Source organism: Lotus japonicus, chromosome 4, assembly GCF_012489685.1.
Source record: "Lotus japonicus ecotype B-129 chromosome 4, LjGifu_v1.2".
Lineage (NCBI taxonomy): Eukaryota > Viridiplantae > Streptophyta > Magnoliopsida > Fabales > Fabaceae > Lotus > Lotus japonicus.
In genome coordinates, this window is record NC_080044.1 from 76526163 (window position 1) to 76542408 (window position 16246).

The 16246-nt window shown below is 36.9% G+C and overlaps 1 protein-coding gene across 4 annotated transcripts in view; it reads left to right on the forward strand.

Annotated features, from left to right (window-relative positions):
* The first annotated feature begins 1458 nt into the window (after positions 1-1458).
* The window catches only part of LOC130715896 (calpain-type cysteine protease DEK1-like), a 29352-nt gene continuing 14564 nt past the window's right edge, over positions 1459-16246 (forward strand). The window contains exons 1-23 of one of the 4 annotated variants that reach the window (XM_057566044.1): positions 1459-1967; positions 4045-4295; positions 4404-4586; positions 5165-5300; positions 5572-5702; positions 5833-5947; positions 6036-7044; positions 7237-7347; positions 9502-9560; positions 9946-10105; positions 10810-11083; positions 11196-11346; positions 11456-11567; positions 11661-11826; positions 11924-11994; positions 12121-12212; positions 12334-12496; positions 12646-12717; positions 13202-13579; positions 13668-13783; positions 13866-14163; positions 14539-14858; positions 15404-15755. In XM_057566044.1, coding sequence (XP_057422027.1) covers positions 1837-1967; positions 4045-4295; positions 4404-4586; positions 5165-5300; positions 5572-5702; positions 5833-5947; positions 6036-7044; positions 7237-7347; positions 9502-9560; positions 9946-10105; positions 10810-11083; positions 11196-11346; positions 11456-11567; positions 11661-11826; positions 11924-11994; positions 12121-12212; positions 12334-12496; positions 12646-12717; positions 13202-13579; positions 13668-13783; positions 13866-14163; positions 14539-14858; positions 15404-15755 — 4851 coding nt within the window. In that variant the 5' untranslated portion in view covers positions 1459-1836. Of the gene's footprint in view, positions 1968-3551; positions 3675-4044; positions 4296-4403; positions 4587-5164; positions 5301-5571; positions 5703-5832; positions 5948-6035; positions 7045-7236; positions 7348-9501; positions 9561-9945; positions 10106-10809; positions 11084-11195; positions 11347-11455; positions 11568-11660; positions 11827-11923; positions 11995-12120; positions 12213-12333; positions 12497-12645; positions 12718-13201; positions 13580-13667; positions 13784-13865; positions 14164-14538; positions 14859-15403; positions 15756-16246 lie in introns of those variants that run through there. The other 3 variants (XM_057566046.1, XM_057566042.1, XM_057566043.1) reach the window with 3 other exon arrangements.

The window sequence follows — 16246 nt, forward strand, 5'->3', positions numbered from 1 at the left end:
TAAGCCTTAGTGTCTTGAGGGCTTGTGGTCTGGTATGGGCTGATCAATATGTATATTACTTAGGCTGACCGAATCATGTATTAAATGGGCCGGGTAACCCATGATCCAGCCGGATCAAAACCCAACTATAAATAAAGAAGGACCGCCCAAGCGGCAGGATCCTATCATTTTCACGCATTTTATTCGCTTTGTTTACTCTCGCTTACTCTCGATATTGGTTAGCCTTAGTCTGCGGTTCCATACCGGAACACTTGGGTATCTATAGCTTCTGCCATGGAACATTTAACTCAGTGACATTTAAGCTCTGTGTAATAAGGCAAGAATATACTAAAGAAGTGAAGAAAACCACTTTTTGATTCCAACACCAAATATTCTCAAAGGGAGAGATCAGAGATCCATTCGGTTCTACAAGGCTGGAAATAAGATTATGAATTAGCTCAATCAAGATAACATGATGCAATTTACCAAGAGTCACCCATGATCATATCCCATACATCATTCACTTTGAAGTTCCTATTAATAATTTTGACAAGAGACAATAATGCTCTGTTTGGTAGAGAAGAGAGAGATAGAGAAGAGAGAGTAGAGAAGAGAGAAGTTGAGTAGAGAGAAATAGGTGAGAAATAGAGTAGATTTATTGAGTTGTTTGGTAGGGTAGAGATAAAGAAGAGAGATATGAGAAATAATGAGGTGGAAGAGAGAGAAAAAATTAAGTTTTGATTAAAAAAATCATTTTTAAATGCAAAAAGTGAAAAGTTGGGTGTCAGATACAATTAGTGGCGGTTTTCCAGAAACGAAAAAAAAAAAAAAAAGAGAGAGACAGCCCATCTCTTCGCAATTTGCGAAGAGATTGAAAAGGGCAAAAGTTCCACCCCCAATCTCTCTCTCACCTATCATTTATACTAACCAAACAAGGTAATTCTCTCCTATCTCTCTCTTCCATCTCTCTCTTCTAACTCACCTTAAACAAACAATGTGTAAATATTGACATAAGGCATCTTTATCACAAGGCACTTATTAAATATTAATGATGAAACAAATATTTTTAAATATCTATATTTTGGGATCCATCTTATTTTTATTTTATTACATCATCCATTAACACTGTTACATTACTTCTATTTTTTTTTTCTTCTGAAAAGTAGATGTGAATTTTCTATTATTATTTTCCTACATCGGAAAGATAAATTACACCATTCAGAAATTGAGTTTTCCCTATCCAACTTATATGTCCCTAACTTTTACCACTTGAACTATTATTCGGAGACAAATAAATAAATCCAAGTTAAGACAAATATTTTTTGGGACATTTGTCTTGATAATAAAATATCACACACACTCTCTCTCTCAGACACAGAGGAGAGAGAAAAAGTTAAAAGAGTTTTTGATTTTATCTATTTATTTATCTTTACTTGAAGTAGTAACTGAAGCAGAGAGAGAGAGAGAGAGTAGGGTTTTTAATCTTGTTTACAATAATAATTCTTACCCACTCAACTCTGCAACAATCTCAGAGAGACTGACTTTCAGTAACAGATTCATACCCAATTCCACACAACATACAAACAAACAATTTCACTCTCTGCTTTTTCCTAACCCTAGCTACCTCACCTCTTAGCTTAGCTTAGCTTAGCTTAGCTTCACTCTCAAACCCTAACTAGCTTCACCCATTTCAGCTCAATTCACCATCATCATCATCATCATGCTGCCATTTCATTCCGCAACAATGAAGTAGCTGCATCCTGCATCGCCCTTTTCCTTCTTCTTCTTCTTCTTCACATGCATCATCATCATCATCACTGTAGGTGCATGCGCTTCTTCGTTTGAGAGAACAGCAACATGGAAGAAGAAGGGGGTGACCATGGGGTTCTCCTGGCTTCTGCGATTTGCGGGACCCTCTTCTCGGGTTTGGCTGCGGCTTCTTTCTCCATACTCTGGGCTGTCAATTGGAGACCCTGGCGAATTTATAGGTAAAACTAAAACCCCTTTCCATTATTTTCTCAATTTCTGTTTATAATTCAGCTATGTTGTGTAGTTTTAAGGTTTAATTATCATGATACACTGCAAATGCTGTTGAATTGTTTGTTATGATTGGTAATTAAATTCATACTTGTTTTGAAATTAAATGAAATTTACTGGCATTGGCTGCTTTAGGGTACTCCTGTTGTTAGTGACAATTTAATTTGGGAAATAACTTAAATTGTCAGGGGGGACTCTCTGGATTTTTGGATATTCTATGGATTATAACTGTTTGGCTCCGGTCTTGAATTATGAGCAGTTTGATTTTTGATAACTTGAAAGAGATTCTATACACTGGTATTTACGGTCGTATCGCGATCTTGATCTTTATAATCTCGAGTGTTTTTCATTTTTGCTTCTTTTTAAATTATTTTGTGGGATTCCACGTGGAGATCGTTTGCTGATGTGACGGATGCCAAATGTAAGATGAGCAGCAAACCGGAAACGTTCAATTTTTGGTATATTTATGGTTATTGTAGAAGACAACCTTATCTGTCGATGTCTTATACTAAAGCATCAAAATTATTAGAATTTGGTTTACAATTTTACCATAGTTATATGTATTAGGCTTATAATTTTATGATGGATGCTTGAACTTTGAATATTAAGTAACAATTGACGAAAACCCAAAAGTGCTCATGAGATGTCAACATTAGGGTTTTTTTTTGGGTTTCTACATCTGAAACATAATGAAAAGGTCTGTTGTAGTAAAACCCCCGGCTTCTTTGCACTTTCCACGCCTTCTCTGTCCCAGACTCCGAGCTGATCTATTGTTGAGTGACCAAGCTAACCCATCGAGCAACTGTTGGCCAGCCACCTCGCATCCCTTCAGTGACCCTTCCCTGCGATAACCATCTCTCTTGTCTCAGTTTTCAAAGTCCAGCAGCTTTAGGATTCTGTCTTACATTTCTTTGTTTTTCTGGTTCTTGTGATTTATTTTGTCTATCTGGTCAGACATGGCGATTATTCTCTCTTAGTTCCCTTTCCCTCTTTTTCTTTGTGTTGTTGGTTCTATTTTGTATGTTTTGTTTAAGACGCCTATGAATTGTTATTGGTAATTATGAATGCAATGAATTTTGTTTTTGGAGTATTTTTTAGCATTTGTCTATATATATATATATATATATATATATACATATAGTACACATAAGTTGTATAAAAAAAATCAGCATAGCGACCATCCTGCTATTCACTATATCACTATAGCATATTTGAGGTTAGCTGTGACATGCCGCTATTCCGGGTTGACAACACTAGTCCAAAGCGTAGTTATTAGTATTCGTGCGATTCAAATTGCGAATCGATACATTCAAGGGGTGTAGAGATTCAAATCGCAGTGTATCAATTTGTGTCATGAATGGGCTGAATCGTTATGTATCGCAAGAATCGCGAACAATGAATCGGACGATTCATACACATAAGCAGTTCTTCGGGAAAACGGGTCGGGTTACGTAACTTGTTTTCATTTTTGCGGGTTTTGTGCTTCTTTTTATGTTTTTTAAATATAAAGGGACAAAGGGGGTCGCTTCCCTCGAAGGACCCACATAATTCGCTCAAAGGACTCCAAGCTTCACCGCTTCATCTTTTTTGCTGTAGCATGAACGTGCTCTGCTCTCCCTTTCTTTGTCAGCCTGTTTATTCTTAGTGAGTTGATTCAGGTCCGTCCCACTTTGGCCCGAAATCCCACTTTCTTATGTTTTGCGGATGGTTTGTCAGCTTGTTAATTTGAACGTGCTTTTTTTTTTATTATTACGGTTGCTACTGCAGGTTTATTATATTATTACTGGTTGCTGCTGCTATTTTATTTTTATTGAGATAATGATTCAATAAAGATTATGATTATGTTCTACGATCAAAGCATAGGAAGTAGGAAAGTAATTTGCACTTTGTCATCTTTAACCTATAATGTTTTGGGAAGAAACTGTTGTTTTTTGCTGATCTAATAATGCAATTAAATTACGCTGAATTTTTTACCCTATGCTGGGCTTCTTTACATATGTAATTTTATTTGTTGGTTTCTGTTTCCAGTTGGATCTTTGCTCGGAAATGGCCAAATATCTTGCATGGTCCTCAACTCCATTTGCTCTGTGGTTTCCTGAATCTTTCTGCATGGTTTGTTGTTGTTTCTCCAATTATGGTGCTTATCATTTGGGGCTCCTGGTTGATTGTAATATTGAATCGAGACCTGATCGGTTTGGCTGTAATAATGGCCGGCACTGCTCTTCTATTGGCATTTTATTCTATTATGTTGTGGTGGAGAACACAATGGCAAAGCTCTAGTATGTATTTGCTGACCAGTTTGTTATTTAATAAAATTTAACTTTATGTCTTATATGTTGGCTCTTGCTATAATCCTTCTAGCTAATATTCACATTTTTCGTTCACAGGGGCTGTTGCAATCCTGCTTCTTCTGGCGGTTGCTCTACTTTGTGCATATGAACTTTGTGCAGTATATGTTACAACTGGATCACGAGCATCTGATCGTTATTCTCCTTCTGGTTTCTTTTTTGGAGTTTCAGCAATTGCTCTGGCGATCAACATGCTATTTATTTGCCGAATGATATTTAATGGTATGTTTTTGAGTCACTAATTGTATGCAAATTGTTAGTGATTATTATTAGAGCCAGAGGTTAAAATATATCATTGGTCATTATGTATGATTCTCATTTTCAATTTGGTTCTTATACCAAAGTTTTCAATTATCCAGTTATGTACAGTTACTTTGAATACTTTCAATTATCCGGTTATGTTCCCTGAGATTGCCATGGTGTTGCTGTAAATTACAGGGACTAAGTTGAAATGATTATCACACATAGGGACCAAAATGCTATCTTTTTGGTCCCTATAAATGATACTCATCTTATGTGATAACTCCAATATAGAGTATTATAATAGCAGTTGACTAAACTAAAAATGGTTATATGTATAGGGACTAGATTGATAACTTTTTTATAGGGACCTAATTGAAAAGTGTCATGTATAGGGACTAAAAGTAAATTTTAACCATTGTTAAATTATGTCTTGATTATAGAAACATTGCATCCTGATGTACGTTGATGATGTAGATGGTTTCCAGTTGTACTTACTTTATAGGCTTGATTCTGTTTTTATATAATGTGAAAATTCTTATTACCATTATTCATTGCAGGGAATGGTTTGGATGTGGATGAATATGTGCGAAGAGCGTACAAATTTGCTTATTCCGATTGCATTGAAGTGGGTCCTGTGGCTTGTTTACCTGAACCACCAGACCCGAACGAGTTATATCCTCGGCAATCTAGAAGGTTTGCTTTTGTTCTAGTTCTTGCTCTCAACTTTGACTATCTAAGTGGAGACTAAACAACTCTATGGTATTTAAATAGTTTTCATTATTTGGTGTTGGTCATCTAATTACCTTGGTTTGGCTCATTTGTTCTCTATCTTCAGACAATGACTGAATGGTTAAGCTTTAGTTTGGCTTTTCAAATCTCAAATATTTATGTGGATATAGTGATTACTTGATTTACTTCAGTGAATTTTCTTTCAAGTTCTTATTGGTTTTTATCTTCTTGGCAGGGCTTCCCATCTTGTACTTCTTTATCTTGGCTCGGTATTTGTTCTGGTGGTATACTCCATCTTGTATGGTCTAACTGCAAAGGAGAAAAATTGGCTTGGAGCAATCACATCAGTTGCTGTTATTGTTCTTGGTTATTTAATTAACCCTTACTGTTATCAGTTATATTGATCTTTAAAGTATGCCTGCAAATAAAATTCTGATTCACTTTATAGCTCTGTTTAATTGATTTGCTCTTTTTCTGTGCATTTTTTGTCCTGTAGACTGGAATATGGGAGCATGCCTTTATGGTTTTCAACTTCTTAACAAACGTGTTACAGTACTATTTATTGCTGGAACATCTCGGGTGTTTCTTATCTGTTTTGGAGTACAATACTGGTTAGTTCCTTCATCTGAAATGTGTAGTCTTTTAACCTAACTACATTTACTAATGGTTTGTTTACTCATCTCTACTTTCCTCGTATAGGTACCTGGGGCACTGTATTAGTTATGCTGTTATGGCCTCTGTACTTTTAGGAGCTGCTGTTTCTCGCCATTTATCAGTCACAAATCCATTAGCTGCAAGGAGAGATGCCTTACAAAGTACTGTAGTTCGCCTGAGAGAAGGATTTCGTAAGAAGGAGCAAAACAGTTCATCTAGCTTCTCTGAAGGCTGTGGCTCAAGTCTGAAACGAAGTAGTAGTGTTGAAGCCGGTAATCTTGGAAATGGCACTGAAACTGCCAGGGGTATGACTGCAGGTGATGGGAGCAATGGGAACAATGCCATGTCTCAAACTGCTAACTTGCCTGATGGAATAAATAGTGATAAAAGCATAGATAGTGGAAGATCAAGTTTGGCATTACATAGCAGCTCCTGTCGCTCAGCTGTTCATGAGCCAGAAGTGGCAACATCATCTAATGATAGAAATTTGGATCACAATAATTCCTTGGTGGTTTGTTCCAGTAGTGGCATTGATAGTCAAGGGAATGACTCCAGTGCATCAAACTCCGCAAATCAACAAACATTGGATTTTAATTTGGCTCTTGCATTCCAAGAAAGGTTGAAAGACCCTAAGATTGCAACTATGCTGAAAAGAAGAACAAGACATGGTGATATAGAACTGAGTAGTTTATTACAAGATAAAGGCTTGGATCCAAATTTTGCAATGATGTTAAAAGAGAAAAGTTTGGAATTAGATCCAACTATCCTGGCATTATTGCAGAGGAGTAGTCTGGATGCAGATAGAGATCATCAACAAAATACTGATAATACAAGTGTTGATAATGCCATACCTCATCAAATTTCATTATCTGAAGAACTGAGGCTACATGGACTTGAAAAGTGGCTTCAGTTGTGTAGACTTGTATTGCACCACATAACGGGTACTCCAGAACGAGCATGGGTTCTGTTTAGTTTCATTTTCGTACTTGAAACCGTCACTGTTGCTATATTTCGACCAAAAACAATCAAAATTATTAATGCAACGCACCAGCAGGTTAGGGCTTAGTCTCACCCTATATTATTTCTTGCTTGTTTTGGGGCAATGATTTATATTCAAGAAAATTTATTTCTGGAAGCCTAATTTATTTATTTTGTTTGTTTGGTTTTGGGGTGGAAATCGTTAAAACCTAATTGTCAATGTCACATGTGCTCATCTTGATGTTTTATAAACCTTTATTGCTTGTAGTTTGAGTTTGGCTTGGCAGTACTGCTGTTGTCTCCTGTAATATGTTCAATTATGGCTTTTCTACGATCACTTACAGCAGAAGAAACGACCATGACATCGAGACCAAGAAAGGTACTGGATTGGCTGATTTTGGATCAAATATGCGCAATTCTTCTACTGAGATGCATGAATTTGATTATCCACTTCTTTTTATCTTATTTAAGTAGGGGTTGCTCTGTCTACTTGACTAGTGATTGTAATATAGAAAGTGCTTCTGTTCCTTTACAATGTTATTGGTCTGAGTTCTGCAGTATTGTAGTCTTTTGAGGTTTGTTCTCTTGTAGAGCACATGCATTAGCTTTAGACGAGAGTGCTAAGTTGACTGCTGATCTCTATCATTTCCGCTTCCCTTTGTAGTTTCTCATAAAAATTGCCAATGATTCTTTCAAAATCTTTTTAATCTGTGAAGAAAATCTATTTGCATGTTCTTTCATGTAGACTTTATATCATAATCCTGTAGAATGAATATTCTGTGCCATATGACTTCACAAACAACCATAACAACAACATCCAAGCCTTTTTCCGCTGGGTCGGCTACATGGATCAGCCTACGCTATAATGCCTTGTTATAAATTAAGTTTACAGATAGGTTATTTACCTCTAAATCCTTCTTAATAACTTGGCCTATAGTTTTCCTAAGTCTCTCTCTATCCCTAACTGTTGGAGGAGAACCGGCATCAGCCTTGACTCTCCTAGATCAGGCTATGATACCATGTTAGATTTCATACAAGCATAGTAGTCAATCGCGGCAAATCGCGCCGCTATAGCGCCGTCGCGTCGCGTCGCGGCCCCTCCCCGCGATTCTGAAACAATCGCGTCGCGGATTGCTGTCGCGGCGCGATTTGCGGCCGAAATCGCGGTCAATCGCACCAGATCGCGGCGCGACAGGGAGAAGAGAAGAGGAACTCACGTAAAAGACTAAATTGCCCTTGAATTTTTACAATTAGGTTAAACTTTGAGGGTACTTTTGGTATTTCATTCTGAATAAATGAAACGCGCATTTCACTTTCTTCACTATTCATCTTCTTCTTTCTTCTGCGAATCTGGTCATTGTGCGATGCGACCTCCTTCAGCCACCGCCGATCAGCACCCATGGCCACCACCCGACCTCCGACAAGCACCGCCCACTTCCGGCGACCACTGTGCGGTGACTTTCAACCAATCTCCGGTGACCACTGCCCCTGTTTCCCTTGGGCCTCTGTTATGCTCTGTTTTTTGTTATCTTTATATTCCTCTATTTTTCTTTCCTTTCTTTTCCTCTTTATTTTTCCATTCTCAATCAATTCATTTTGTTACCTTTGGTGCTGGAAGATCCTCCTATCCTCTCTATCATTTCATCAGGTTATGAATTTTAAGTTATATTTTATCATTTTTTAGTTATTATATGTATATATGTATATAACTATATACTATTTTACTATTAATTATATAAAATTATATATGAAAAATCAGAATAGCGGCCATCCCGCTATCCCACTTTTGGGGTCGGCCGCTACGCGCCGCTATCCGGGATTGACTACTATGCATACAAGTTAGCGAGAGGGAGAGAGAAATCATGAAGTAAAAACTCTGATTTCATTACTGTATGATTATGATACAAAGAGTTTAACTATATAAAGCTAACCGATTATAATCAGTTAGTAACTAACTAAACTTAACGACCCATGTGCACCCATGTGTTAATACAAGCTTTTGCAACAGCTGAACTAACAGAGTTGAGTTTATCATCCTGTACAACAGGAGTATACTAACAGCTGTTAGAAGTATGATTGTTAGTTTGTTAGTTGCTGCTTAACTATAGTTAAGAGTTTGTTAGAGGATTAACCGTAGTTAATAGCTATTGGCACTGATTGTCGTGGGAATGCTTTTAGCTACAGTACAATTACTAAAAGTTAACTACAATATGGGATTCCATATAGTCCTTGTGTTTGTTTTCATGTTCCTCATTTATATGTTTAGCCTGGATAGAAATTATGTTGTTCAGTCTGTTACATTTTGTTGCAATGCATGCGTACTATTTCAGGATGATATGTGATACATTATTTATTTGAAGTTTGATTAATAACTACTAATATACTACAGCAACAACCAAGTCTTTCCCCGCTAGATGGGGTTAGCAACATGGACCACACTACGCTATAATATAGCTAGTCATGTATTAAGTTCAAAGATGATCTTCTAATAATATACTATCCCTGATTTTCCTTCATGATTTGCTGTCTTCAGTATGGTTTCATTGCTTGGCTGCTTAGCACATGTGTGGGATTGTTGCTTTCCTTTTTGAGGTATGCCCTGCTATTCCAGAAAGTCATTCATGCCTTTTTATTTTATGACCTTATTTTGACTGAAATTGTTTATGGAAAACATTTTATGATTGCAATTGAGTACATAACTTATATTCACAGCATATTGAATTTTGTTAAAAGTAATATTTAGTAGGATTGATATCAAATTATGACATTTACCAATTCCTTTCATTTTATGAAACAATGAAATCTATAGCATTTTAGGAGAATGATGCATTTGCTTATGAAATTGAACCAGATTTTTGTTTTGAAGTTTTCATCGTTTCATTCCAGTTAATTTAGTTTCTTGTTGGTCAGGCAACCACATAATAATGCTCATGCATTTGTTTTCATGTTATTAATTGATCTTTGTATAATTTTGCAGCAAATCTTCTGTCCTCCTCGGATTGTCCTTAACTGTGCCACTAATGGTGGCATGCCTTTCTGTTGCTGTTCCTATATGGATTTGTAATGGTTACCAATTTTGGGTTCCCCGTGTAAACTGTACTGGAAGCGCTGGAAATGATCGAATTCCTCGTACAAAGGTTAATGCACTGCTAACACCTTTCCAACCTACCATGTCCTTTATGGTGTCTATAAATTAATTTTTGCTGTCTTTAGCTTTATCTCCTGATGGATCAGTTTGTTTTTCATTGTAAGATATGTCATACTTACATATCTATTTTTTTCTACTATCACTAGACCTTAAAGGCCATGTATTTACTTCTTGTTTGGCTTATTTTTCTTAATTAAAATTTCTTCTTATCTGTTTTTCTCTCTTAAGTTGATGTTCTTTCCCTTTCAGGGTGACATCCATGGAGTAATATTTCTCATTTTTGGGAAATGATAAATGTGTGATCACTTGCATTAAATTTATTTAATTTTCTTATAAGCTAGTTTATTGTAGGGAAATGGTGCCTAGGTGGCTAGGTCCTTGAAAGTTGAAGTGTTAATTAAGAAAATAATAAGAATAGATATAATGGGATCTGATATCATCCTCCACATAGACCACAAGGTAAATACACTGATTGAAGGATGAGTGTTTACAGAATATAATGGGATCTGCTTCACTGCGAATCATATCAACATCAATGAAGCATGTACTTTAGTTTACATGACTGGTAAAATGGAAGGTTGTAATTCAGGGAGTCATTACTTAGGGGGGTGATTTTTATGCATTTTGTTACACTTGTTTTTGGCCAAGTAAATTCCTCGTAAATGCCTAATTTCATCTTGTTTTCTTTTACAGGGTATAGTTCTCATTTTTTGCATGTCAGTATTTGTTGGATCTGTGCTGGCTTTGGGAGCAATAGTTTCTGCAAAGCCCTTAGATGATTTAAGATATAAGGGTTGGAATGGTGATCAGAAAAGCTTGGTCTCCCCTTACACATCATCTGTTTTTCTTGGCTGGGCAATGGCATCTGCCATTGGATTAGTTGTTACTAGTGCGCTTCCAATAATTTCTTGGTTTGCAACATATCGGTTCTCCCTTTCATCTGCTATCTTAGTTGGAATATCTGCAGGTATTTTCTCATTTTGTTTATACTATTCACAGATTTAAACACCGATGTATACACTATTTTTTATTCCAATTGCTGATTTCTTTATTTTTATACCCTTTTTTTCTCGCTGCAGTTATCCTTGTAGCATTTTGTGGTGTGTCTTATTTAGAAGTTATCAAATCTAGGGAGGACCAAGTTCCAACAAAGGGTGATTTTTTAGCTGCTTTACTTCCTTTAATCTGCATTCCAGCAGTGCTCTCACTTTGTTGCGGATTGCTTAAGTGGTTGGTAAAACTTTCTTGTACTTGTCAATTTATCTGTATGGTTAATTGACACCATTGTTGCTTTGCAGTTTGATGTGTTCCTGATCTTTTCTAAAATGTCTATTTGCAGGAAGGATGATGATTGGAAGCTTTCTCGTGGTGTATATATTTTTGTTATAATTGGGCTGATGCTTCTGCTTAGTGCTATTTCAGCTTTGATAGTTGTCGTCAAACCTTGGACTGTAAGTTAAATTTACTTCGTTCTGTTGAATATAATATCACCAGCTTCCCTCTTCCAACATTTTGGCTGAACGTCTTCTTTCCTGCTACTACAGATAGGGGTAGCTTTCCTTTTGGTTCTTCTTCTTATGGTACTAGCAATTGGTGCCATTCATTACTGGGCCTCAAACAATTTTTATTTGAGCCGGAAACAGATGGTCTTCGTTTGCTTGCTTGCCTTTCTTTTGGCTTTGGCAGCATTTCTTGTTGGGTGGTTTGAAGGTGCTAGCCAAATCTATTATATTGGCATTGATATACATACCTTAAGTAGAAAGTGCCTCATCTGCTAATGTTATCTTCTTTATTTTCTACTTTCTAGATAAACCATTCTTTGGAGCATCCGTTGGTTACTTTATATTTCTTTTTCTTCTTGCTGGGCGGGCATTGACAGTGAGTTCCTCATTCAAATTTTCAACCTTATATATAATAGTCAGCATGTTCTGAATCTTGAATACTCTAATGCTTCATCTTTAATTTGCTTAGAGGATTCATTCTTTTATTTTTTCTGCTGTCCAGGTTTTGCTTTCAAACCCTATTGTGGTATATTCTCCCCGTGTTTTGCCAGTGTATGTGTATGATGCTCATGCAGATTGTGGAAAGAATGTCAGGTTTATCCATATGCTCTAAGTTTGGTTATTCCTTCTAAAATATTTTGATTGATTCTTTCTTTAATTTACATATATCTGATTTATTACTTTATGATCCTCTGCTTGTATCTGCTATATACAGTGTGTCCTTTCTCATGCTATATGGGATTGCCCTGGCTACTGAAGGCTGGGGGGTGGTTGCCAGTTTAAAGATTTATCCACCTTTTGCTGGTGCAGCTGTATCAGCAATAACACTTGTTGTTTCATTTGGTTTTGCTGTCTCCCGTCCTTGCCTAACTCTTAAGGTTTGAGTATTAGTTGTGACCATCATTGAGATTTATAAGCTACTTCAGAATTCAAATGATTGGATTCATAAATTTCTTTGAAATCTATCATAATCTGCTGAATGATTACATCTTTATAATTGAAGTTCCAACCTTTCTATAATATACAGATGATGGAAGATGCTGTTCATTTTCTCAGCAAGGAAACTGTTGTTCAAACAATCGCTAGATCAGCGACGAAGGTCTGTAATTTTTTTAATGAGATTGCAGGACCCTACTATGCCTGTATTTTTATTTTATGCTTGTGCTAGTCTTAGCATTGTTTGTAGTTGGCGTACACACCCACACAGACATAACTAAAAAAATTCTTTGCTTAAAATATATTTTACTGCTTTATAGTTAGTACCTATGTATATTTGTACAGCTGAGAACTTTTTTCCACTGGCATAAACATGTGATTTTTGCTATATTTATTTTTAAGTACTGTAGTTCACTCTCCAATCATCCCGAGTTTGGAGAGTTTTTAGTCCTTGCATCCGTTTCTTGTGCATGCATCTATGCTTTGAGAAAAAGGGTTTTTGTCTTGCTAGTTATATCCTGACAATTAAAATAAAAAGCCTCTAAACATATGGAGATGTGTTAATTGCTTGAACTGTACTCTTTGATATTGGACCCTGCACGTCAATGTACTTAAATAAAAGTTGATGTTATTTGTTTGCTTTGTAGACCAGAAATGCATTATCTGGAACTTACTCAGCACCACAGAGATCAGCTAGTTCGGCAGCACTTTTGATTGGAGACCCTACTGCTATGCTTGATAGGGCAGGGAATTTTGTGCTTCCCAGAGCTGACGTCATGAAATTGAGAGACCGTTTGAGAAATGAAGAATTGGTTGCAGGTTCATTCTTTAGTAGATTAAGGTATGGAAGGACATTTCGCCATGATCCGACCAGTGATGTAGATCACAGAAGAGTGATGTGTGCTCATGCGCGGATTCTAGCACTAGAAGAGGCCATTGATACTGAGTGGGTGTACATGTGGGACAAGTTTGGTGGTTACTTGCTTCTGTTGCTTGGTTTGACGTCCAAGGCAGAACAAGCACAGGTAAAAGAACAATTGTAGCTGCATTGCATGCAGTGGATGATATCTAGTTTTAACTCGTCTAACAATGATAATCCATTTTTCCTCGTAGGATGAAGTTCGTTTGAGACTCTTTCTTGATAGCATTGGATTTTCTGACTTAAGTGCTAAGAAAATAAAGAAGTGGATGCCAGAAGATCGCAGGCAATTTGAAATCATTCAGGAGAGGTACTATCTCATACATCTTATATTAGTAAGTGTAGGACTTACAAGCTATTTCTATCTAAATATTTTGTTATGAATTTTCTAGTTACATAAGAGAAAAGGAGATGGAAGAGGAAATCTTAATGCAAAGGCGTGAAGAGGAGGGGAGAGGGAAAGAGAGGAGGAAGGTCCTCCTTGAAAAAGAGGAGCGCAAATGGAAGGAGATAGAAGCTTCTCTGCTCTCCTCCATTCCTAATGCTAGCAGCAGAGAGGCTGCAGCCATGGCAGCCGCAGTGCGTGCAGTAGGTGGTGATTCTGTTTTAGATGATTCTTTTGCTCGTGAGAGGGTTTCAAGCATTGCACGTAGGATACGTGCTTCACAGTTAGCTCGCCGTGCCCTTCAGGTTCATTAACTGTCTTTGCTATTACTTCTGAACTCTGATGGTAATTTGTAGTAGGAATAAAAAAAGAATAGGCATAGGACATGGACTATAATGGACATTCCTTTTATCTATCATCTTTCATGTGGTTAATAATGAAATGTTTACCATTCCTATATTTGGCATTGGATACTCATTCCATTCCCACAATCCCATTGCAGCGTATCCTTGTTTGTTTAATGGGTTACTCACCACAAAAATTATGGCTTGAAACTGCTTAAAAAAATTATTATATTGACCCTGCTTGTGGTAAAATATTTTAATTAATTAGGGTAACTCTTATGGAGATTTTCAATTAATGTGGTTCTGGTACTAATGACTATTTGGTATCTTTGGCAGACAGGAGTGACTGGAGCAATATGTGTTCTTGATGATGAGCCAACGGCAAGTGGCAGGCATTGCGGTCCAATTGACTCCAGTCTATGTCAAAGTCAAAAGATTAGCTTCTCCATTGCATTGATGATTCAGCCTGAGTCTGGTCCTATTTGCCTTTTGGGCACGGAGTTTCAGAAGAAGGTTTGCTGGGAAATTCTCGTGGCTGGTTCTGAACAAGGTATTGAGGCTGGACAAGTTGGGCTTAGATTGATTACTAAAGGTGATAGACATACAACTGTTGCAAAGGAGTGGAGCATTGGTGCAACAAGTATTGCAGATGGAAGGTTTGGCCTTTCACTTTATTATACGTGTCTCATGTTTGGTTTTCTAAAATTGAAGTTTACATCTTTCTGAGTTTTCGAGTTATCATTTACCTGCTGTTGACTTGTTCTAGGTTGATTCCAAATGTGCAACAAAAAGTTTCTGAGTGTAATTTATTGCTAATATTATTATTTTATCCAAAAGCATTTTCTAATTACATGGTTTCAGTTACTTGTTACAAGTCTTTCCTCAAGATTAAGCTTTAAGATTTCATCAATAACTTTGAATCCAAAATACAAAGATTCTATCTCTCTGTCAGCTTCTTTTAGATGTGCAAGATAACTAGATCCAATTAGAGACTGTTAGCTCCAACTTTTGCTATTTTGGCTTTGTAAATCTGCATGAGTCTTTTAGGACTCTATTTAATGTGTGAGATTCTTAGGAAACATTTAATTTTCTTATTTGCTTGCTCGATTATGCTTGTATTAATATATTTTTAAAATGTCGTTTCTACAAATAAGTTATTGTTGTACTGCTAACATTTGTGTTTGAATAAATCATCTTGCAGGTGGCATATTGTAACAATGACAATTGATGCTGATATAGGTGAAGCAACATGTTATTTAGATGGTGGATTTGACGGCTACCAAAATGGATTGCCATTGTGTGTGGGTAGCAGCATTTGGGAACAGGGGACAGAAGTGTGGATTGGAGCTAGACCGCCAACAGATATTGATGCATTTGGTAGGTCAGATAGTGAAGGGGTTGAATCCAAGATGCATATTATGGATGCTTTTCTCTGGGGAAGGTGTTTAACAGATGATGAGGTTTCTGCTCTCTATACCTCAGTGGCTTCAGCGGACATCAGTGCACTTGACTTCCCTGAAGATAATTGGCAGTGGGCTGAATCACCTTCTAGGGTATGCTTCTGCTCAGCCCTTCACTATTTAAATGGAAAGGAAGCATAAATGAAATTCTAAAAACAAATTACATCACGAAATGGAAGAAAGCATAAATGAAATATTAAAACAAATTGGTTTAATTGCACTTTTGGTCCCCCAACTTTATCCTTTCTGCGAAAATCATCCCCCAACTAAGAAATTAGCAAAAAGGATCCCTGAAGTTACCCTCCGTTAACACATTTGGTCCCTTTAGTATTTTCCATCCAAAATCTAACAGTCTGAGGGATCAAAAGTGCAATTAAGTGGACCAAATGGAAAATTGGGGTACCAAAAGTGCAGGTCACGATGGTGTGGAAGCTGACTTAATTGCATTTTGGTCCCTTAAACCGTTAGATTTTAGATGAAAAATACTAACAGGACCAAATGTGTTAACGGAGGGTAACTTCGGGGATGCTTTTTGCTAATTTCTTAGTTGGGGGACGGTTTTCACAGAAAGGGCAAAGTTGGGG